Source organism: Vipera ursinii, assembly GCF_947247035.1.
Source record: "Vipera ursinii genome assembly, chromosome: 2".
NCBI classification, from domain to species: Eukaryota; Metazoa; Chordata; class Lepidosauria; order Squamata; family Viperidae; genus Vipera; species Vipera ursinii.
In genome coordinates, this window is record NC_139513.1 from 223,209,670 (window position 1) to 223,235,459 (window position 25,790).

The 25,790-nt window shown below is 37.8% G+C and overlaps 1 protein-coding gene across 2 annotated transcripts in view; it reads right to left on the reverse strand.

Annotated features, from left to right (window-relative positions):
- The window catches only part of JAK2 (Janus kinase 2), an 89,600-nt gene that overhangs the window by 33,347 nt on the left and 30,463 nt on the right, over positions 1-25,790 (reverse strand). For both annotated transcript variants that reach the window (XM_083354522.1, XM_083354523.1), the window contains exons 2-8: positions 24,114-24,364; positions 13,665-13,788; positions 10,556-10,673; positions 10,164-10,309; positions 8,864-9,185; positions 7,575-7,694; positions 53-210 (exon numbers count right to left, since the gene is read on the reverse strand). In XM_083354522.1, coding sequence (XP_083210648.1) covers positions 53-210; positions 7,575-7,694; positions 8,864-9,185; positions 10,164-10,309; positions 10,556-10,673; positions 13,665-13,788; positions 24,114-24,333 — 1,208 coding nt within the window. In that variant the 5' untranslated portion in view covers positions 24,334-24,364. The remainder of the gene's footprint in view (positions 1-52; positions 211-7,574; positions 7,695-8,863; positions 9,186-10,163; positions 10,310-10,555; positions 10,674-13,664; positions 13,789-24,113; positions 24,365-25,790) is intronic.

Sequence of the window (25,790 nt, forward strand, 5' to 3'; positions counted from 1 at the left end):
TTCAAAAGGTTATCCATTCCCAAAATAAATGTCAGAATAAAGTACTACTTACGAAATTGGCCCATGGCAATTGCTCTGGATATTTTCAAGAACTGAAGGAGGTGCCACTTCCTTACAAAGGTAATGATGAGCATCCGCTGTTAATCTATAATATCCATCAATTAATGATACAAAAGAAAGTGCATCTTTTAATGAATGAAATTCAGCTTCCTGTAAAAGACAAGGAAAAAATGTGGTTGAGAATGTAAAGTAATAAAATGCAAATGACAAAAAAAGCATAGTCAATGCTATGCGCTGAGATGAATAAGCATGAGTTTTCTATCTTAACATTATGTTTTTGAATAATGCTATTTAATTTGTTTACTTTATTTGCGTGCTGCCCATTATTGAAGACTGAGCAGCATACTTTACTTCCAAATAGTTAACACTCTGCGTTAGGCATTTATAAACAACTTTTCTTTTATTTTTTTCTGTATTTCTTCTATTTTATCTTTTGTAGAAATTCAACTGTATGTTTGTGTGTGTATATATGTGTAAATAGAAAGGGCTAAATTAACGTATTTTTTGGACCATAAGACGCACCGGACCATAAGACACACCCAGTTTTTAGAGCAGGAAAACAAGAAAAAAAATTCTTTCTCCTTCTCTCTCTCTCCCTCTCTTTCTCTCTCTCCCTCTCCCATTGTCCCTTCCTTCCTTCCTTCCTTCCTTCCTTCCTTCCTTCCTTCCTTCCTTTCCTTCCTGCCTGCCTGCCTTCCCTCCCTCTTTGTCCTTCCCTCTCTGCATTAGAGCAGTACCCACGGAGGTGGCCCTGCAGCAGAAAGCAAGCTGAATCGGAGTGAGGGAGATTGCCAGAAATGCGAATCGGCTGATCTCGCACTCCTGCAAACTCCCTTGCTCGGTTTCAGCTTCCCTTGCTACAAGAGAAAGCAGGCTGAAACGAGGCAGATTGCAGCAGCGCGAGATCAGCTGATTCGCATTCCTGGCAATCTCCCTCACTCTGTTTCAGCCTGCTTTCTCTTGTAGCAAGGGAAGCTGAAACTGACCGAGGGAGAGTGCAGGAGCGTGAGATCGGCATTTCTCAGCACTTGCCGATTCGTGCTCCACTTGCAGAAGTTGGGGTTGGCCACACGGATCACCTTTGGACCATAAGACGCACCCTCGTTTCCCCCCCACACACTTTTGGGGAAAAAAGTGCGTCTTATGGTCCGAAAAATACGGTATCTGGCATCCAAGCTTCTGTCTCCTGCCAATTTAAGCTAAGTAAAGAGTTATCCAGAGCAAAACTTTAGCTCAACGTATTGATACATCTATACCAGCGGTCCCCAAACTTTACGGCTTGGCGGCATGGCAGAGGGGAGGAAAGGGGAACCAGCATGCCACTTGCCCAACTACTTGTGCGGTCTGGTTCTGAATAGGCCATGGCCCAATAGTGGGCTGCAGCCTTGTGGTTGGGGACCCCTGATCTATACTACTAAAACACTTATGACCTTTAACTGGGTGAAACAGTGAATCACAGGACAACAATTTTTGAACCAAGGGATGAAGGGTTAACTTACAGAATGCATCCAAAATCCAGGACACATTATTCCCAAGGGAATGAAATTTGGGAAAGTTGTGACTGTTTCAGTGCTACTGGCTGCTGTTGAGAGATTGTGCCATTTGCTAATGTTGCAAATTCCTATGCGCTGTGCTTGCCTGTATTGGATAATTTGTCCCCTCTGAGAAATATTTCTATTGCTGGAAAGCAACTTTCATCACAGGCAAATCTTTATTGAAAATATGATAATTTCTTTCAGCTGAGAGAAACAACCTCTCAGAGAGAGAACCCATAATATCAGAAGAATTTCCTCCCTTTCAAAGCTTGAAGGAGAACAGTACCTAATGTCACAATTAATGAAACATCTCTGTGCAATACAAAAGGAACAGAGTCATCTGCATGTCTGAACAGCTAAGAAAAGGAGTTACCTAGCCACTATGTAAAACAAACAGGCAGAAGACTGGTAGAATGCATCAAGGAAACCAACTAGAAGTCAGAAGACAGGATGAAAACTCTTTAATTTCACAGCATATGGACAGACTTAGCCATAGTTTCAATTGGGAAACTGTGACCATCCTAGACCAAGCCAAGTCCAAAAATGCTATGACATTTGTAGAAGACTTCCACTCCAACAAATTAGCCATCAGTAGACACATAGGCATAAACAATATCTACATATTATACAAAGAGGCAATCAAAAAACCAAAAGGGGGATAAAAAGACCAAAACACCTTCCCTCCAGCAATCAGCACCCAGATGAGCATAGATTAACTCCAAGATTAACATCAGGTAAACAAAACTCCAAAGAACCTCTAAGATAGGGGTGTCAAACTGCCGGCCTATGGGCCGGATGTGCCATGTCGAAACCGCCCCACCTCATTGCCGGCAATGGAAAAAAAGTCATAATACGTTGCGACATGTCATGTGACGTTGCGAGTTTGACACACCTGCTCTAAGACTACTTCCACCAACGCTTATAGGGCAAGCCATTAGAATATAAATTGAGAGCAAACCCCACTCCTTATTAGCACTGATAATGTTATCTAGCTTGGGTAATTAAATGTCTGAAAGAAAACAACCAGAGAGCACCAAGGATCTCTCATTTAAAAGAGTGAATGAAGCCCTCCTTCAGATTATTAACCAAGAACTCCCTCAATGAGTAATCATAGTATATTGTCTCTTAGCTGGGATTTGATCTTCTGGCTTTGCCAGGTGCAAACAATCAAAGTGGCTCCAGGATTCAGGTCAAGAGGTTCCTTTATTTTGTTGACTCCAATGTACATAAGAATCTTGCCAGACTGTTTTCTCATGGGAAAGCCAAATAGAAACCCAAGTGTTCGTCTTCATATGCTTCCTCCCATCTATAAAGTCCAGACTGGAATATCTCTTAACTCCTGCCTTCCTTTCAGTCACTGATTCCACTACAGGTTTCAAGTTAATGTTAAGGTCATATACACTATGAAAATGGGTGTCAAACCTGCAACGTCACGTGACGCCTTGCGATGTATCGTGACTTTTTTCCCATTGCCAGCAATGGGGTGGGCGTGGTTTTGGTGTTATGCATTTGGCCCACGGGCCGGCAGTTTGACACCCCTACACTATGAGGAAGCAATAAAGTTATTTCCTCCTCCCTGAAAACATCAGCAAACTCTGTATGCTTCTTTTCTGGGCAAAGAACAGGAAGAAGCATTAAAGTGGAAAGCTTACAATTGGTGCTGTTGACATTTCTGAGTTGGGAAAAAAAAGTTAGTTGCTCCCAGTGAGCATCTGGATTACGTGTTTGTGGCCAATCAATGCCCATCACTCTGTGAAACAGAGTGGCAAGAATTCTTTGAAATCAGCCAAGTCTCATCTGTTATGAGCTAATTGTATTATTTTGTACTGTAGTGTATTTCACAACCTGAGGTTCAATGAAGAATATCAGATGCACTTGATGACCAAACAGGATTTATAAGTGGTAGACAAATGAAAAATAATGTGAGACATATTGTAGATTTATTGGAATTTTTGGAGAGAAATAACCAGGTCTCCGCAGCGCTGATCTTTTTGGATGCTGAAAAGGCCTTTGATCCAGTGGCGTAGCGTGAGGGGTGCAGGGGGGCCCGGCCGCACTGGGCGCAACATCTGGGGGGGCGCTCGTACTCGCAGCTCTCTGCCCCTGCCTGGCTCACTCACTCTCTCTCACTGCAGTGCTGGCTGTGCGAATCTGATCCGAGCTGCCGGGTCACCGCCCACTGTGGAGGGGGGGTGCCAGGTGTGCGGTGCGGTGCGGAGAGAGAGCGAGGGACTATCAATACATGTGCTTAGGGGGTAAGGGTTTCTTTAACTAATCTAGTGGAAGAGACTCGAGTGCTAAAATCCACGGGTTAGGGGGCGCAAATTACTTGCCTTGCCCCGGGTGCTGACAACCCACGCTATTGTCTAAAAATATGACTACAGAACAAAAGGTAGTCCTAGAAAAATTAACAGGATTTGAAATAGTTAAAAAGACTAAATATTTGGGGGTATATCTTTCAGCTTCAAATGTGAAATTATATAAAAATAATTATGAATTGTTATGGTTAAAAATACAAAAAGAGTTAGATAGTTGGAAAAAATTACAACTGTCTTTATTGGGAAGAATTGCAGCAGTGAAAATGAATGTTTTACCAAAGTTTTTATTTTTGTTTCAAATGATACCTATACTCAAAAAAGATTCAAATTTGGAAGAATGGCAGAAAGGTATTAATAAATTTGTTTGGGCAGGGAAAAGACCAAGAGTAAAATTTAAGATAATGCAAGATGTACGTGAAAGAGGTGGTCGTAAAATTTTAAACTATATTATGAGGCTGCTGCTTTATTATCAATTAGAGATTGGTTTAATCACAAGGGAGATTATTGAATATTGAGGGATGTGATTTATTATTTGGCTGGCATGCATATTTATTGTATGATAAGAAGGTGGATAATGTTTTTAAGACACATATATTAAGGTATGCCCTGTTGCAAGTCTGGAAAAAATATCGATATAAGTTAAATTATAAAATACCAATTTGGGCAATATCTAAACATGCAATAGAAAATATAAGTGTGGGATTTAAACATGATGTAACTACATACAGTATAAAGAAATTCTTAGAATGGAAAGGAATGTATGGCAATTAAAGCCATTTAATATTTTAAAAGAAGAAAAAATAGTGCAGACTTGGTTTCAGTATGGGCAGTTACAAGCTAGATGGAAGGAAGATCAGAAAGCTGGTATTTTGACAACTGATGAAAATTTGGTTAAACAAATAAGAGATCAAAGTCCAGCGCATATAAGGAGGATATATAATGCACTGATAGAAATAGATTCAGAAACGGAACTTGTTAAAGACTGCATGATAAAATGGGCCCAGAATTTTCAGGAGCCCATAACGATGGATATTTGGGAAAAGATATGGGTCAGAAATGTAAAATTTACACAGGCACAAAATTTAAGAGAGAATTTTTATAAAATGTTTTATAGATGGCATTTAGATCCTAAAAAATTAGCAAGTATGTATCCGAATTATCAGCCCAAATGTTGGAGGTGTGGTTGTGATGATGCAACGTATTATCATATATGGTGGACTTGTAAAAAAGTTAAAAGTTTTTTGGATTAAAATTTGGTGGAACATGCAGAAGATATTTAAGAAAAAGATAAGGTTTTCTCCAGAGTTATTTCTGTTGGGTATTATTACAGATTGTACTGTTATAGATACTAAATTGATGTTGAATTTAATTACGGCAGCAAGACTTTTGGTAGCGCAATATTGGAAGAAGGAAGAACTGCCTACTATAGAAGAGTGGACTTTAAAAGTTTCAAACCTGGCGGAAATGGCAAAGATTTCAGCATATTTGAAAGAACACTCGCAACAGAGATATATTTTGGAATGGAGAAGATGGATCGATTATATTCAGAATAAATCTGGGACTAAAAAGTTTCATTTAGCATATGAATAAGTATTAGTATTATATGATGTATTATTAGTTAGTTATTATTATTTAGTTATTTAGTTATGTTTAAGAGGAGTTAAAGTGCGATAGAATTGAAAGTGTTTTTTTAGTTAGTTAGCATATTTTAGCTTGGGTTGGTAAAAGTTAATACCCTGTATTCAGCTCTGGGAAGTCGGGGGGGGGAGGGGGAGGGAGGGGAAGTGGGGGGGAGGATGGGAGTTTATGTTTTCAAAATGTATTTTAAAACTTTTCAATTAAAAAAAAAGAATATCAGATGCACTTGCCTGTTACCAGTTGCTTGAGCCTCTCTTGAGGCCTTCTGATCTTTTTGAAGTATGTGCCTTTCTTACTAGGTAGAGATTTTTAAATGGGCCACAGAATTCAACCCAATGAATAAACAAACTGAATATCTTTGCGTCACACACAGATCAAAAATCATTGAACATGGCCTTTGATACACTATAAAATTGAAATTTTAGTTTTTTCATTTAAATCAGTATTGTTGGCATCTATTACAGTCCAGCCAACCAAGCAGAAAATAAAGGTTATGTTTTTCAAAAGCAAACTGAAAGGTATATATTTCAAAGAGACACAAAGTAGTAATGATGGGGAAATTCAATTGTCCTGACATCTGTTAGGATACAAACTGCAAACATGGTTTTTGTTGTATACTTTGAATTACTTTAAATCACTAGGTTAGAGGAACTGCATGCTTCTTTCACCAAGCATGAGGCTGAATTAGATGTGCCTTCCAACTTTATGATTCTAATAAGACATTATTCAATAGCAAGGAACTATTCATATTAACTATACTTGGTTTAAATATGCTTGAATCTAGTTTTATTTTGATTTAGCCCCTTCCTCTTTCTTGAAATATAGTGCTTGATCTATCACTCAAAGGACACATGCTATAATCAGTGTGGAAAATGTTTATGGGCCCTGATTTAGGCCCAGGCAGTTCAGCATTTTAAAAGGTCCACATAAGTGTGTATTAGATCTCATACATATACAAGAAGTCTTAGTATCTGAGTCATTTCCCATAGATTTCTATAGACAAAAATATGTGTTCTGTACTTGTAATTAATATCTAGAGCAGAGGTCCCCAACTTTTAGGGCACCAGGTACCGGTTCCATGGAGAAAGGCTTTTCCATGGACCGGAGAGTACGTGGTTTTGTATGCGGCCTACATCCCATGAATGGGACTTTGCTTGTTTGTGCAGACCAGTTGCTGGCATGCGAGCGACCCGGTACCAGTCCATGGACTGGAGGTTGGGGACCCCTGATCTAGACTACATGTTGATTATGTTAAAACCATCAACTTTCAGAACAAACCATAATTCAATACAAGGGTATTAGCAAACAATTTTACACAGGCTTAGAAAACATTCAATTTCTCAAAAGAATTATCGAACTGAGGGTGAGTGAAAATTTGCCACACGATCATTTTTTAAAATTGTGTAAGTATGCTCTCATGTCAGGAAAAGAAACAAACATGGGTAGCTAACATGTCAATCTTATTCAGGCCTGTTTAAATACAAATACCAATAGGTAAATCTCTCCAATATTTCCACACTGAAATAAGACATGGATTTGGGGTTATGTGCTTCTCTGTTTTCTACTTCAAGAATAGAAATCTCTACTTCAAATTCATTTCCAAAAAGAAGATTCAGATAGCTGCATCTTTACCCATAACTATGTTTGGGAATCGGAAAGCAATGTGGTCAATTAAAAGTATAGCTAACATGTGGGCGAATATTGTTATATTTGTGCCTCCCATCCACATATTCTAAAACACTTCTCAAAAACTGAAACACTATATAATGCTGACTGTAATATTTAACAACATATAATAATCACATTAATTTTGCAAGAGAATAAGGGTTATGATGTAATCCTCAAAAGCTTCCTTTTTAATTGGAAAATGATTTTATTGCACATTGTAGAAATAACTGTTTCTATGATTGCCAACTGTGGCTGTATTAGATACCAAACTAATGCTAAAATGCAAAGCACATTATCTAATTTATTTGACCAATTAATATACATAACACAAAGTCACCAAAGTTAGCTACAGTACCAGATTCTTGCTGTCCTGCTTGTGAATGGTTACAATTCTACTTTCTCCAGAACTTTCTTGATTTGCTTGCTTAATACTGACATCTATAATATCGGGAAAATCACAGTAGGTTTGTATGTCCTGCAAAAAACAAGAGCAAAAAACAATGACGCTTTGGAAGATAATCATTTGAAATATTTAGATCAAGATTTTAATCAATTCAAAGAATGAAATTCTAATTTAATGTTTATAGATCTGAACTGCCAAATACTTTAGGGGCCCACTGCTAATAAATGTATGTGATCATATGTGGCAATAAGTGAGGTCTTTAGGACAGGAGGGCACCTCCTGCCCCCTTACAACATCTGCAGCAGAAATAGGGATTGGAACATAGCCATATGATCAAAACAATTAAATGAATATCAGAAAAAATTCCAAAGGTTAACAAGTAGAAGGAATCCATCTGAATAAACCGTTGAAAGATTACTCCACCCTCAAGCATCAACTGCAAATTGTGGTGAAGCAATTTCCAAACATTTCTCTTCTATAGTTCTAAGGAAAACCTCATGAAATACAAAGTTGTAGTATTACCGTTAAGAGACAGAACATTAAAGGAAAATGTATATACCAATATCACAGTGAGAAGTTGAAAATGCCATTTTCTGTTTTACAATAATTTCTATTGATAAATCAGTTTTCTCTGCAGTAATAATACTGGTAATTTTAAGTAGTCCATGTTTACAATCCTGCTGGTTTTAAGTACAAATTAAGAAGAATTACATGTGCATTAGTGCAGGGGTCCCCAACCCCCAGTCTGTGGACCAGTACTGGGCCACGGCATGCCAGCAACCGGTCCGCACAAACAAGCAAAGCTCCATCCACAGGATGCAGTCAGCACAGAAAACCACCACTCCCTCAGATCTGCAGAAAAATCTCTCTCCACATAACCGGTCCCTGGTGCCCCAAAGGTTGGGGACCTCTGCATTAGTGTGGGTAGGCAATTATGAATATTAAGAAGCAACATATGGCTGGAATTCCACAAGGTTAACCAACCCCCTGCATCATGGAGATTGTGGAAAAGTAGTAGTTGCCCACTAAGATTTACGAAGCTTTCAATCTTCCATTCTGCCCATTAATTATCTTCTGAGAAATTATCTACTTATCTACTGTGTAATTTTTAATCACTGTGCAGTGTTGTTTCTAATTAGTTACCATGCATTCTCATGACAAAGCAAAATCCTTCTGTCATCCAGTGACATCTTAATAGGTTTCTACTGAAGTAAGCATGAAAGAACATGATCAAATATTACCTCATCTGCAAGCATCTCACTGACATTTTGTTTTCCTCTGGAATATTGTATCCCACCATTTCCACTTATAATAACAGTTGCAAAAGATTCTGCATCTGAAGGTTCTCTTCCAGGATCCTTCACGTTAAACACTTCTGAGTAAAAGGCAGACTGGAGGGTTTCCAAATTAATGAGATACTTCAGTTTCAGATTTCTAGCAGTTGCTTTGCACTGGCTGAATTGCTGGATAAATTTCCGGAACCTGTACCTTATTCTTTTTCGTGTCAAAATATGATAATCTTGGATTTTTTTCCTGATGCATTTTGGCAAAAACATTTTGTAGCTGTGAATACAAGAACTACCAAATGAGTAATCAAACATCACTAAGCAATTCAGACAGTTATTTTTCTACAGTAAAAAAAATCAAGGGGTTTACAACTGAGCATTTGTATCACCAAATATTCTATCTACAGCCAACAAAACTAAGAACTTAAGGGGGAAAAAAATAAATATACTGTATTGAACTATAGACAAAAAAAACCAATTCAACTCTCTTGCGTTTGGCTGCATTATTACCCTCCAATAAAATGAAGCACACTGCTAGCTCCTTTAAATCTGTCAATATCTGTTTTCTGCAATCCAATGTAGTACAATGGACAAGATGTACATTTTAGGAATGTGAAGAGGAAATTGCTGACATAACGTAGGTCAGACATATCTTTCAGAGTTGTACATACTGTACTGAAAGTTTTTGGGGAAAGTACAGCAGTGTGAGTTGATTTTAATTTTCAACGTGTGACCAGAATAGAACTTTCCTCCCCCGCCCCCTTCCATCCTTCCTTCTGCTTTTTCGTCTTGTGGACCCTCTAAAACAGATGACTATGAAGTACTGGTGTGTGTGTGTGTGTGTGTGTGTGTGTGTGTGTGTGTGTGTCTGTAAAAAGAATAAAGAATTGACTTTTCTGCTTGCACAATCACAGTTTGGGGCTTCTGCCAACAGATCTGAAAACCTCAACAACCAGTTTTGAAAAACAGTTAATAGGTTCAGAAGCAGTTATTGTTCTAAACCTAATGAATATCTAATCTATTCATGTTTTGCGTTAAAGAAAGTAGAAGATCATGACAGAAAAGAGGAGAAATGAGTTGCCCTTGATACAACTCTTTGTCATCACTCCTTTAACTTTACTCTCATTTCTAGCAGAGGCAATACTTAGATATGAATTGCAGTGATCTATCTGGATAGAATATATGAGATTGAGAATGTATTTTTACTTATGCTGTATATGTGATTGATGTGCTATTTCAAAAAATAAATAATTACCTTACAGAATTGTAAATGGCTAATGGAGTTTGGTCCTTCTCTTTGGCCATTCTCATCATATCAAGGACAGCCATTCCAAGACATTCTTCCTGCGTTTCATGAGTCACAGCCATTGTTACCCACCCGTGGACAAAATCTTCTCGCCACTGAATCAAAAAGAAGACCGAGAACTCCTGATGAGTGTTTCACTGTGGGTTATTTTTACTGCAACTTGAAAAGTCTTCCATAAAAATCAGTCCAAACCACACAATTCAGCAGTATTTTGAAGCTACTCCCAATCTTGTTATACTGAAGAGTAATAACCTTTCAAGTATTTTTAGATAAGCAATATAAGCATAATCAATTTATGAGTAAATACCTACAGATCTATATAATGAGTTAACAATTTTTACCTGAGCAAATAGGTAAGACATGACAATATCATCAAGGACAGGACTCTCTGCACTTCGAGAAACACCATACCGATATGCTCGTATACTGTTGCTACAATACCAGTGTGGGAAATAAAATCTGTACAGAAACAGTATGTCACATATTAAAGTTTTTACTTTTTCACAGAATAAAGTTACTAAAATCTAAATGAGATAAAATTAGGGTTTCGAGTATGTTACTCTGTCAATCAAACTATTTTATTTAATTGTTACCTTCAATTTTTTTGAAAATAAACTTCATAAATTTGGCTGCTATTCAAAACTCATGGGAAGAACATTCACACAACAATTTTAGCATTTTGTTTTTCACTAAACCAAGCAGTAATTTAATGCATGTCAAATAAGTTTTCAATTTGAAATATTATTTTGCCTTAAATTGGCATTTAGTTAGTAACTTTGTCAACTGACAAATAATTGTCAATCAAGCCATTAAAACAAGGACTGTTAATTAATGGAAGGAAATCTGATTCAGAGTGAAGCCTCTCTGGAAAGAATTGAAGTTATTATGCTAGATTTTATAATTAATAAAATAATATATATAAGGACTCAATAGTTGGACAAATATGCCAAATCCAGTCTAAACATCTGGCTGACTATGCAACCAACCGTAATATAAATTACTATGCTAAATGTAGCCAACTTTGAAGATCAGACTTTTGAAGCAGCCACTGAATCACTTCAGTCATTATTTTCTCAATGTTTTCCTAAGCCCCATATTAAAAAAAGCTCTGAATTCCTGTTTAAATAAATTTCTGGTATAGAAGAAAGTAAGAACATCTAAGAATATGGCTTGTGAGAAGAAAAGGCAGAAGTAGTTCTCTAGAGAAAGCTATTGGGCATGGTACAATTTCTGTTGTATATCAATGTAATTCTAGATCTTGTAGAACTGGAGAATAAACTTTCCTCACTACTGCCAATGCTACCAAATTACATTATGAAGCTGTGAAGAAAAGGTAGATTGTTTATCACATCAGCTATCTGATAAGGAACAAAATAATTTCATTATGTGTGTGAGATCAAAGACCAATCATCATGTCGGCATTACAATGTGGAAGTGTCCAACAGCCACTTTTCTAGTCTGAGGCAACTACTTCCATTAACTCAAAATTAGTTTTCAGATCTGAATAATAATAAAGGAAGGGTACAAATTATCTGCAGAGTGACTTCAATTTGCCCTTTGCTTGCTCAGAGGCTAGTTTTACAGTATAATGATGTGAATCCTAACATAAAGAACTTCACTTTTTGACAATGCACAAGTATCTCTTCATGGTCTGTATGTCATACTTCTTCTACCACAGCTTGAATTACATTGTGGCACAATTCAATGTTCTAGGACAAGTTTCTTAAAATGTGGTGCTAGGACTCCTGGGGATCCTCCAATATCCTCTCAGGGGTCCTCAAATTCAAAATTATTTCTCAGTCTATGTTGAAAATAATACAATGTCAAAATTGCATTAAATAATAATGAAAAGCAATATAGCAAATTTACAGTAAATATAAGTAAATATAAGCTACAAAATCTCCTTTGGGGTCCTTCATAATTTTTAAAAACTAAAATATATAGATATATTATGTATTTCTTTTCTTTTCCCTTTATTATCCCTTTAGAGTGTTTTTGTTTCACTCAATGACATATATAACCATTAAGCCCCACTGCTGCCTAATGTCAAATGTTAATAGGCAGCACTAAATATCCCAGCCCTAATTCTGACACATATAATTTCAAGTTTTGATTTGATACAAGAGGTTTTGGTCTCAGCTAGGGAAGAAATTCGCCCTCTCCAGCTGCGGACCTAATCAGGATACAAGAAGTGACATCTCAGTTGTTAAGACTGCCTATAGACACAAGTAGTCCTCTCTTAATTGGGACCAGCAACTCCATTGCAATGGCAAACAGTTGTAAGATGCAATTTCATGTAACTATGTCAACTTATGACATTCTCAGCTGTCTCAGTTGCTGTCATTAGGCAAATCCCACATGATTGCAGCATCCCATGGTCATGTGATTGCCATTTGTGGACTTCTGCCAATTTCGCCATTGACTTCGCTTGTCAGAAGTTGGCAGTGAAGGTCACAAATGGCAATCACATAGCTACAAGATGGTTCAACATAATTGCAAGATGGCCACCAAGGGCATGAATCATGATCACATGACCAAGGGGACATGCCAATGGCCGCATCTATGAAGACCCATCTTATATACCCCTTGTTCAGCGCTATAGCAACTTGAAACAGTTGCTGAATGAGTGAAGGTTAAACAAGGACTACCTGTGTACTATTTTCCAGGTAAGTTAAAGCCATGTAAAGGGCCAGAAAGTATTATTAGCCCATAAGAGATTTCTGCTGCAGGGTACTTAAAGAAGGAACTTTACTCCTGAGTAAAAAGAATAATCAGGAGCATACAAGATAACAAATGGGATCCTCCTATAACTTTCAACTAAGGAAAAGCCTTGCACCGAGCACTGATCCTGACACTCTTGAATAGGGTTTTACAGAATCTTTATCAGCCATGCTGCCCTAAAATCTCTGAGTGATTCTATTGCTCAAGATTGTCAGTAAAGGGCTAAAAATGAGATCAAATTTGGGTTGGTCACCGGAACCAGAGGTGTACTCTTTCAGAGTCATATTGGAGCCCATCTTCAGGGAATTTTTCTCTACTGAAATACATGCTTTTGGCTATTCTGTGAGTCATGTTTATGTGGTGCCTTCCTATTGGCTGATTTGGTGTGTTGATGGCTGGCGATTGGCTGTCATTTCCTTGTGCTGCCAAGGCCTCGGCTCCCAAGTATTTGATAAAGTGGTGTAATTCAGCACTCCTGTTAACTTTTACTTATGCCCATATATTAAAAACTCAGATTAAAGAAATCATTAGCTGACACCTGTGATTCTCTGATTAAAGTTCCTCCTTTACATATGATTGAAAAAGTTCTTTAAGATGATACATAAATGAAATCAGAGTCTAACTCAAACCTTCTCCAGAAATAACTGCTTCGTTTTCAGGAACAAAACAGTGCAATCTCACCCGAAACAAAGCCCCATTTACTTCCAATTAAACGACAATTAGTATTACCTTATTCGATAGAGTACAGTGATAGTAGCTGATCCATCTATTTGGAAGGTGTAATTTGGAGGATACCAACATCGGTCAACCTCGTTCATTAGTGCAAACATGTTGTGGTACACAGGCAGGATCCCTATAAGGCAAAGAGGAAAAAAGAACCTCACTACAGATAGTCCTCGCTTAACAATGGTAATTGGGACTGGAATTTCCACAGCTAAGCAACGTGGTCATTTGATTGTTCCACTTAGCAACAGAAACTTTGGCATTTCCAGTTGTCATCATTATGCAAATCATTGTTAAGTGAGGATGTTACATGATCACAATTTGTAACCTCTTACTTGTTTCCTCATTGATTTGGTAACAAGAAGCCATCAAAGGAGGTTGCAAATGATGATCACGTAACTGTGGCGATGCTATGAACAATGTAAGTACAAGGACCAGTCATAAGTGTGAACAATTGCTGAATGAGTGGCAGCTGAATGAGTACATTCTGTAAAGTCTTTATCACACAGAACGTGGTACTTAGCTGGCTGTACCCACATGGTTTCACCCTTTCTTTGGATTTTAAATCTCAAAAGATGATCAACAAAAAATTTAGAAGCTAACACCTAAACAGAAACATTATATCTCAGTAATTCTTTTCAACAATTTTTAAATAATGTTATACAAACACAAGAGATATGAATAAACATTATACAGAAAAGAATAGGACAGGATGTCTCTTCAGCAGCAGTCACTGTATAACCTCCCTTAACTACTGGCTTTGATTTCATGAGTTATATATATGGTCTCTCTCTGCAAAGAGAAGGCTCTTTGGCCCAGAAGATGCTCATCTGATCAGAATGAGAGTTGATTCCCAGTAATTTTATAGTCAACACATGCATGTGCTTGCACAGGTGTGTACCTGCATCACCATGCTACTCCAAACTGTTCCAGAAAGCTGGAGAATCCTTGTAACAGCATGGGACAGTTCAAACTGAGCAAGAAAATTACAAAATCAACTTCCTCCTTGAATTAGGAAGTTTTAATATATGTAATTGGATAACAGAGTTTTGTTTTTTTCCAAATTCATGATTTGAAAGGAGAAACAGAGGGTTGAAAAATCAATCCTGTAGACCAGGGGTGTCAAACTGCCAGTGTCAAATGTGTTATGGCAAAACCGTGCCCACCCCATTGCCGGCAATGAAAAATAGTCATGATACGTCATGACACGTCATATGACGTTGCGAGTTTGACACCCCTGCTGTAGACAGATCACGTCATGTCAATCTGCCATCTCAAATTTGAAAATTCAGATAGCTATATTTTGTTCTACTTCCAGCTACAAAGGTAGGTTCTAATGCTAACATAACTTGGAATAATAAAATGATCTGAGGAGGTCCTTGAATTCATCTGCAGATCCTTCTGTCTGTTCTATGTGAAGGCCCTTGAATCAAGATGAGGTCAGCTACTCCTAGGATTAAAAGCCTGGGCCGACACAGCTATACATTATGATGGAGATAAGCATCTGTTTCCATATTTTAACTGTAAGCTGCTTTGGAAACTAGTTCTAACTGGTTTAATAATTTATGGATATAATCAATTTATGAGAAGTAAACCTTATTTATTAATGTACCTTCCCATTCTTTGCAAAGGAGCCTAAGTAGCAATAAGTTATGCTAAGACTATCGGAAGTACAGAAGCAGGTAATATGCACCTAATTACATATTTTTTTCACTGTTCTGCTCTTTCAGCGTTTCATTATTCCTCCGAGGTAGTTGTCCATCTTGTCTTAAGTTAAGTTTTAACTTACAATGGAATAATAATGTAGAGAACTAGTCCTCACATTTTATTGAGGTGCTGGTAAAAGTGTGCTAAATGTTCTGAGCTTGAAATATTCTGACTTCAAAGCAGCCGTTTTCTTAGTGTTTTGAGCAAAAGTCAAAATATGTGTGTTCTGAGAGTTTTGTACACCCACAACACAGCTGCATGTACCTTGTTTTGTTTGAGAATAAGTGATTTGCTGCTTGTGGGAAACACAGACTACATATTGCTGCCAGCAGCTGGCAAAACAGTTTTGTTTTAGTATTCTTAGTATCTTTAGTATCCTTATGTAAAACATATATTTAATATTTCTTTCTCTACTGATATAGGCATGAATCTTCAAGCTTAAGGGTATGCAAGACACTTGATTTGGAGGTGCTGGGTTGACTTTTGGTTTTCTAGGTTGCCAGCCTCACTGCTGAAGACAGGCATCTTCATCTTCTGACCCTCCCAACAGCCTCTGGATTTCTAACAAAAGAACAAGTTAACTAGGGGAGTAATCAGTACAGCTTCCTTCTCTACCTGTGTTGAAAGAGCAGCCCCTTCCTTCCACCACCCCCAACATGACTGATGCCGCTGCAAGAACACTGACCTTGAAAACTGGATGGCCATGTGTCACCCCTGCTACATGGCTGTATTGTCAGTTGATTTCCATGGGTGATTCAAGATTCCCTTAGTTAAACACTGACATAAAGTGAGATGGAGGAAATATGCCTTCTTGGTCACAATGCCCACCCTCTGGAACAGAGATCGGGATAGTGCCCTCTCTTCTCCTAGGGTTCCAGAAAGCTCTTAAAACCCCGCTTTGGTCCCAGCACTGAGGTTAAGGTATTAATGTATTTTTGGAGGCCAGGTTTTGTTTTGTTTGTTTGTTCTGTGTTGCTTTTAAAAATAATTTTAATCCAAGCTATCTGTGTGGTTTTATCTCTTTGAATGGATGCTTTGGTTTTGCATGCTGCCCAGAATCCATCAGAGTTAGGGCAGCTATCCGTCTCCATTTCCCTTTCCTTCTCCATCTCTTTCGACTTACAACCAGTTGTTTAGTGACCATTTGAAGTTTCAACAGCACCGGAAAAAGTGACTTATGACTGGTTTTCACACTTATAATCGTTGCAGCATTCCCGTGGTCACGTGATCAAAATTTGGGCAATTGTTAGCAGGCATGTATTTATGACTGTTGTACCATCCCGGGGTCATGCGATCACCATTTGTAACCTTCCCGGCTGGTTTCCGACAAGCAAAGTCAATGTGGGAAGCCAGATTCACTTCACACCCTCATGATTCACTTAACTTTAGTGGTTGTTTTAGCAACTGTGGCAAAAAGGTCATAAAATGCGGCAAAGCTACTGAACAACTGTCTTGCATAGCAATGGAAATGCTGGGCTGCATTGTGATCGTAAGTTGAAGTCTACTTTAATTCTCCCTCTGACATTTTATGAGTTGTGGTTTTGGACAGTAGTTTTTTTTTTTAAAGAGTAGATTTAGAGTGTAACAAAGCAAAGGCAAAAAGCTCACAACTAAATGTGGTGGGAGAAGCAGGGTGAGCTTCCTGAGGCTGACCACTCAATATCAACAGAGTCCAGCCATTCACTTGCAGCCTCCCTCTCCTCTCTTTCTCCATGAACAAAGCAGACTCTGTAACAACTTGTTGCTACTATACTGTACGCTTAAGAATTTTTTTATTTGCTCAAGCACTAGGTGTACTATATCAAGCCTTGGCCCTAGTGCACAGAACAAATAAGAACACTCAAATGCTTGAAATGAGTGTGCTGTGGGTAGGCACAACAACAGACTTTATATGAGATGTGACAGAGACAATGGGGTTGCGTGACCAGCTGTTCCAGTGGCTGTTTATCCCCAACTAAAATTCCCCTTAAGTACCACCTACACAAAGCAGAAAAAGTCTTTCCTATATAACTGATACAAAAAGGCAATCCTCAGACTACTGTGTTCACTACATCCAAATATAGGCATGCAGTACATGCCCTTGAGGACCACTCGGAGGCTTCAGCTGGTGCAGAATGCAGCCGCGCGAGTTGTGATGGGGGTTTCCCGATACTCCCATGTAACACCTCTACTCCGCGAGCTGCATTGGCTTCCGGTTGCCCTCCGGGTGAGATTCAAGGTGCTGGTGATGACCTATAAAGCCCTAAATGGCTTGGGTCCGGGATATCTGAGGGAACACCTGCTGCCAGCATCAAGTTCCCTTCGTCCATTGCGCTCCCACAGGGAGGGTCTTCTCAGGGTGCCGCCGGTAAAGGATTGCCGGCGGGTAACACCCAGGGGGAGGGCCTTCTCAGTGGGTGCGCCTGCCCTCTGGAACCAGCTGCTCGTGGAGCTGAGGACTGCCCCCGACCTCCGTTCATTCCGCTGGGACCTGAAGACCTGGCTCTTCGAGCTCTCTGGCCCAGGCTGAGAATTTTAATTCTAATTTTAATTGGTTTTTTTTTTACTTTTTCAGGGACTGTTATAATCTTTTTAATTGTTTTTAATTTTTGTATTTCTTGTTTTAATTACCCTGTTAACCGCCCTGAGTCCTTCGGGAAAGGGTGGTATACAAATTCAATAAAATAAAATAAAATAAATAAATAAATTATATATATTAGGTCCAAACCAAAAAGAAGCATGAATATCTTACCTCTCTCATTCAGCTACTGGTAAGGATCAACCACGAGATCTGTCCTGTGCATGTTTATACAGTTTAGCCTTATGTTTCCAGATCACATTTTGATCTCTACAATTATTTCAAAACTTAAACAGAGAACACATCTACCTCTTACTCATCAGTGCTTTTAAAGTGCCTTTATTCTTCTCTCTTAGTTGCTTTCCCCACTTCAAGCTAAATTTCTTCTCTTCTAGAAGCTAACTTCTACTCAGCTATGAGTACCAGAGACCATGTTCATATTTGTAATTTTGAATTTATATTTAATATTAATTAAAATTGTACAATAATTTAGTATCTTTAATGATGATTTAAACATCCAGATACTGAATTCAAGTGAATGAACAATTTGGTTACATATGTTGAGCTTTTCTCTTGAGCAGGAATTATGCATTCTAATTGTTTTTCTAGACATAGGTTAGTGCGTTGTTGTTTAATCATTATACACCAGCCCTTAGTGTCACAATTTTAAAGAATAGTATTTCCACACCAATTAGTGCATTGTCACATCAATTGGCACACTGATATACAGAGGTTTAAGCAGTATATTTTGAGCTTCCTTGGAATATGCATACTTAAGCTTTTTCAGGGTATATTTAAACAACTGAAATTTATGGATTCAAATATGGTGGATAGCAGATATTACCAAGAAGATAATATTTAAACATACTATTAATATAATCCAATTACCGATAGTTTCTTTCAAATTTGAAATGGAATTACTTTAAAGTAAAATATGTTTTACCTACTTGTACTTCTAGAATACTGGTTTGCTATCAGCGATGCAGTCTATCAGTGCAACAAGATTTTTTTTAAACAGAAAGAAAAAGCTAACTGGGTTTAGTTTAGTTTCTCAATTTTCTCATTCTGTTTTATAATAATATAAAATGGGAGACATTGAATGTATTCTATAGTATAAAAAGTATTAACAAGATAACTGAATTATAATCCATTTAAAAAGTTTGCATACAGACAATTAATTTGAAATTAGAAGTTTCCAGAATAGTAAATTACAAACACTAAGTAAAACCATCACAACAAGATTTAAGCATAAAACAATTTAAGGTTTTATTTTCTGATCTTCATTTCTTCAATGTGTAGATGATACCCGGTTATGTATCTCAACCTCAAATTGACCAAGCAATGCTGTCCAAATCTTGACCAGGTATCCTTAGGCCACAGGTCAGCCGTCTCCTGCGGCTCCCGGTCCTCTGCCATGTGCAGTCCAAAAAAAAAAAAAGTGGGACTAAAAAAGTTCAACCAATCAATTCAAATATGAAGGGTAGGTGCATATCTCACCTTGGCTCCACTCTTCAGTCAAACCCTGTTCTGTGCATGTGCGCATGTACGTGCATGTGCACATATTTTTTGCGGCTCCCAGTTTTTCCTTTTGTGAGGGAACCGGTTCCAAGTGGCTCTTTCACTGTTTCAGGTTGCTGACCCCTGCCTTAGGCTGTCAAGAATTATATGGGGAGGAATGGGCTTAAACTCAGCCCTGGCAAAATTGGGTAGCTATGGGTTACTCAACCTTTCTAGGGCCAATAATGTGACACCTTTAGTTTCTTTGGGACTCATGCACAATTTGGAGGCTTTCTTGGACTCACTATTTCAGGCCAAGAAGTGAATGGAAGCTATGGCTAAGAAGACTTCTGCTGAAATCTATCTTGTTAAGCAATTGTACCTTTCTCTTGACTGTGAGGCCTTTCAGACACTCTCTCTTTGATCACCTAACATATAAACTATTAACAAAGGAGAATATTTTTAGCTCAAGTTTGAAATGAGGAATTCTTGGGATTCATTACCCAAACAAAGTAACATAATCAGTGCTAGTCTGATTATATTACCTAGTTTGGGTAATGAAACCTCTGCAAGAAAATAACCAAGCTCAGAGAGCACCAAGGACCCTTCATATAATAAACTATCACAATGCAGCCTATTTGCAGCTCTCCTTGAAAACCACTTGGAAGCTGCAGAAAGCAGTAGCACAGGCAATTTTGGATATATTTTATCAGGTCTCTGTAATAGCTTCGCTCCATGAGCTCCAATGGTTACCAGTCAAGGAAAGGATATAATTCAGGTACTAATTATGACCAATAAGCAAGCCCTTTGTGGCATAGGGCCTGGTTATCTAAATCAGAGGTCCCCAACCTTTTGGGCACCTGGGACCACTGGCTCTGAGGAGAGTGGTTTTTCCGCAGACTGGAGGGGGTGGGGTTTTGTGTGCTGTCTACATCCCGCAGATGGAGCTTTGCTTGTTTGTGCGGACCAGTTGCTGGCATGCCGTGGCCCGGTACCGGTCCACGGACTGGGGATCCCTGATCTAAAGGACTGTTTTCCATGGCTTCTGCATAGGCTATACAATTGGCTAGAGATGGCATGCTCCAGGTCCCATCCACCTGATGGAACCTAGGAAACATCCTTTTTCTGCCAAAGCATTTGTCTTCTGATTCAGCATCCTCTCCTTGAACTACACTGCCTCTTTCCCCTGGACCATGGTCAAAGCAGCTCTGAAACCTGGCTGTATCTCCAAGGCTAGAGTGGATATTGGTCCCACATGGTTGATTGTCTTTTAATAGTTGTTTTCTTCTAGATTTTTTTGGGGTGGGTGGGAGGGGGAAAAATTGGATTGTATTATTCTTCTGTTTTTAATGTATGATGCCTAGAGCTGGGTGGCCTTATAAATTATTTAATGTATTAATGAATACTAATGAATGAATGCATAAATGTTAAATAATTTTCCATGTGTCATTGTTTATTTTATGGCACATTTGATTCTTTTTAAATAAAATCCATCATAACCCTGTGAAAGCTGATGTATGAGAAGGTGGTATGAAGACCAGTTCTAATGTGGCTGAGATAGCGAGATTAAAAAAAAACCTTGTTCTTATGTTGTTACTTGGTAATTATTTCTTAAGGAAATTTACCCTTTTGATTGAAAAAAAAAGAACAGAATGCTTACTACTAATAATAAAAAAGAAAACTGCAAATATTGAATTTTTACTAATTTTCTGAATATTGCTCACTGGACATATTGTGTATCTATGCAACCTGTCCCTCTGTCGGGAGCAAAAGAATAGATCCACACATGTTCAATTAAACTGATTTACTGCTAAAAGCCTATGCACAGGAATCTTCTTAACTAATGGTTGGCACCTGTACAGACTTAGATAAGGGTCAATGGTACTCAAGGAGGGTTGGACTTAGTTCTCTTATGGCTACATAGGGATTCTGGGCTGATCCCTCTTTTCACTTTGCCCTCAGGTCCTGCCATCCCTTCTCCTACTCCTCTCCATGACTCTGCAGAAATTTTAATATGGAAACTACGTATCAATTTAAAAGCAGAAAAGCATTCTGGCACTATGATTATGTATCTGGGATGAAAACCAAGTCAGACGGAGGATTAAGATATGTCTCTGACCTTTAGCATTCTTGCCATCAGACAGATCATAGCCAAATAGTTTCACTTACTGCTTTCTGTAGCAACTGCCAATGTTAGCAAATCTTGTTTTTACAATGCAAACAACGCTATCTTGTTAAGTTTTGTTTTTTTTAGTTTAGTCAGTTACCTGCTGCCAAAAGGTTTAAATCAGGGCCCCTCCTTTAAAACAAACAAGTGAAATTTGCAAAGACAACATCTGAAAAATTAGCTCTATGCAAGCATTTCTAGGCATCTCCCTGCATATTTTGCAATTTAAAATGTGGAATGTAGTGTGTGTTCATATGAATTCTGTTCTCTAGCTCTCCACTTAATCATCAGGAATGTGAACACAAAGTTAGCTACAATAAGAAACGTGGATAAGTTGGGACTGTAAAAAATACACTGTGCAGGAATATTGGGACTAGGCTTCCTGCACCCCCATCTTCTCAATATTTTAGCTCTTGTGCATAAAAATCAAGCCTACTGGCATATCCCTATTGCTCTTTTTGTGCAAGAAAAACACACACTGCAAGACAAAAACAAGGATATTCTTCCAGTATGAAGTCAAGTTCTCCTGAGAGAAATTGACGTTACATGCCAATACGAGGCAGAGCCAAAGCCAAAAAAATTCATATTCAATCACACATTTCAGCCATTATGCTTGAAAAAGGCCTACTATAACAATAAGGGTCACCATTTATATTAAAACAATATTAAACTAATCTCTACCATGGTATTATATAGCATATAACCATGTTAAACCAAGATCCATCACATTATGGCTTATTTTACTGTATGAAAACAGTCAATAGGATGTAAGATAAGAAGAGGTTAATTCAGGTGCCGTGCCGTACTATGTCTTGCAAAAAACATACTTTACACATACTTTACAAACCCAAATTGCTTTGAAGATCCAAACAGGCAAAATATTATTTGTTTGTCAAAAACTATTTTCTAGACATTAATGAAAGAGGGAGAGCCAGGAAGAAACTGCACTCAAATGCGAGAACAAGTGTGGTGTGCATTAGCATCTAGCAAGTTTCCCTGTAGAGCAGGGGTAGGCAACCTCGGCTCTTTTATGACTCATGGACTTCAACTCCCAGAATTCCTGAGTCAGCTATTTTTCAGTCCATGAGTCATAAAAGAGCCGAGGTTGCCTACCCCTGGTCTACACAAATTCATTCCTGTCACCAGGGTAAAATAGTAAAATTATTAGCTTCATATAATTTGAGGCGTGGTCCAAATTGTACTGCTATTTTCAGAGTTATGATGGTAAATAAATGGTGCAGTAATATCACTTACAAATAAATCAGCCATGAAGTTATTTCTTGTATATATTGATATGGATATTTTAACTGTGGAATCTTTGCCAAATTAAAGTAATCAATGCCTCGTATTAATTCTGCAACAGGTGCTTCAGAAGACATCTGTGTAGTCATTATCTGTCTCCACGATGACAAAACTACAATGGAAAACTCCATACAACAGTTGCATAATCTTAGCAACACACCCACAGCTCCAAAGGTTGCTTTAACAAATTGCAGACAAACACTGCATTCATGGGTCTCATGTCTTCCAAAAACCGCTATGATTTTGGAAGTAACTGTTAAGATCATGTATCATTTCATGAGTTAAATTACTTTTTAATCTATTTGACATATGGTACATAAAATAAAGGTAAGGATCACATATAACTGCAGTGAAGCTCTGACTAAGTAATATAACAGCCTTTCCCTCAATCCTTTAACAAGATTCACTTAATCCATTAAACTATAAAATCTAATCAATAAAAATATATGTAACACGTATCTCTAAAATACAGTTCAGAAATACATAAATGAGCTTTCCTCTTTTGGCATGATCAATCTAACTAGCTATTTTATTTTAGCACTGTACATAAACTTTCATTAGTCTTATTTTTTATATATTTTATTTATTTATTATGAAATTTATTTGCTGCCCATCTCAAATCCAAATGACTCTGGGTAGCTTACGACATAAACCATTAAAACACTTTAAAATCACCTATTATAAAATAACACGCAGATAAAATCATTAACACAACATGGCAAAGGAGGGAGCCAGACACACGGGGTGGGTGGAGTGGGATTAGGTTTTAATTAGTCAACCACCTCCAATGTGACGCTCCCCCATTGAGTCCTGAAACCATCTGGCAATTCTTATCCATGGTTTACTGAAAGCACAATTTCTGAAGCTCTGCTATAAAGAAGTTATGTAGTACGTTTGAACTTGGTTTTGTGACTGGACTATGGATAAATTAGAAACCATTTTTTTCTGCTGAAGAGAAAGGGAAGGAATGAGAGACTTTGGAGGAGTTGGGTGGCACGCAAACTGAAGAGAAAGAGGTAGAGAAAGAAAGAAAATAAATACAAAATTTGTCTACCATTGCATACTGAAAAAGGGAGGGCTCCATTCCAAAAGTTGAACAGACTCATTCATTTGATCCAAAGAAATTGCAAAACAACTGCCCAAATACAAGGTTGTTTCTTACTAATTCCTAACAAAGGAAGTCAATATATTTATACATTTTTTTTAAAAAAAGTTATGTTCTTACCGCAAGCCTTACAGCAGGCAACACAAATTTCTTCTGCAACATACTCTCCAGCTGGAAACAGTAGATAGTCACCTTCTGTCTTTCCAGGGGAATTATAAAGGTAAATTCGAAACAGCTGTTCGGATGGTTGAGAAATGGTAGAATTTCCAACAATGCCACCGTTTTGATGAATAGTAGATGATACTGTTCCTTCCATATCGGTCACTGTAAGTAAGGCCATGATAACTTTACATTCTGTTCAGCATATCTTCCTGCAAGGTATTAAAATTAAAATATGTAATCATTTTAGTTATATATCTAGAATATTTTGCATTCATTTAGACTTAGTTTATAGATTTGGTTTATTCAAGGCAATGTCCAACATTCCAAAAATGAATGCATTCTCTTTCTGAAACTCTTAAGAATTTAACATAGCTGATGATACAGTTTTATAGGATCATTGACTCTCAACTGACCTTCTAAGTAATCTGAAGCAAATAATGCTTCCTATAGGAGAGAACCAATTTCTCAAAAAGACTAAATCCAGCAAAATGTAAATATGTATGTTCTGATACTACTTAGTAACTAAGAAAAGAGATCACTGAGAATTTCAAAAATCCAATCATACTTAACATTTCATCAACACCAGAAACAATTTGCAGCACCAAAATCAAATCAAATCCAATCAAGACCAGACAGGAGTCTAGTTATGCTTGAGGGAGAGTGTGTTGGACTTTGCTGTTGCAGGACCTTGTAAATGACTGTCCTTATTGTGTCATCTCCTGCAGAAATATTAAGCAACTTTCCCAAAGGCATAAACCAAAGGAAAAAAATCTGGCACCCTAACAAGAGAATAATAACAAGGCCAGCCATTCATCCATTCAATTTCAACTTTCAAACCAATAGCAGACTTTCTGAATCTTCATTCAGAAATGCAGTATAGAATCAGTGCCTGGTTGATTATTGAGTGGCTGTTTAATTAGCTTTCTGGGGGAGGGGATTAATTCTGCAGGAAAAATTTTTTAAAAATTAATTTTTTCCCTTCCCTTGCTAAATATTAGAGTTATCTACCATCACATTCATCAAAGTTTTCCTCTTTCATCACATCATCCTTGAAAATATTGTTAACAGGAGTAAATCTCATGTTTTCTTCCTTTTTAACAGCATCCCAATAAGTAACTTCCTGCTGCTGTTAGCAGTGCAAAATAGTTACGCAGAGCAAGATTAATAGGAAGAAAGAAAAAAAATTGAGCTTCCCAGCTATGTGCATCAAGATCAGAGGGAACAAGAGAGAGCAGTGTGGGTTCTCCCCGCCAGCCATTTTTCTGCCAAGATATCAAAGGGTGATGGTGGTGATGTACTCAACTGACCCCTGATGCGTTACCTTATATGAACACCTGTGCAAGGTTCTGCTTTTTAACATTTCCCAGTACTAACACATTTTGTTCCTTTTTGGAAGCTTTACCAGGCAGACAGCTCATTTTTTGGAACTTAAACAACTCATAATACCTTCTTCACGTGTACTTGATGACCTAATCCAAAGTTCATACAATAATAATGCGACTGCTTTTAAAATGCTACAGGATATTTTGCTGCAAAAGATCCCTTCAATATTGTAAAACGCAACTCTATTGTAGCTGCTGCAAAATACAGGCTCGCATAATGGATATCTGGAAGCTTTTATGTGACAGATAAGGA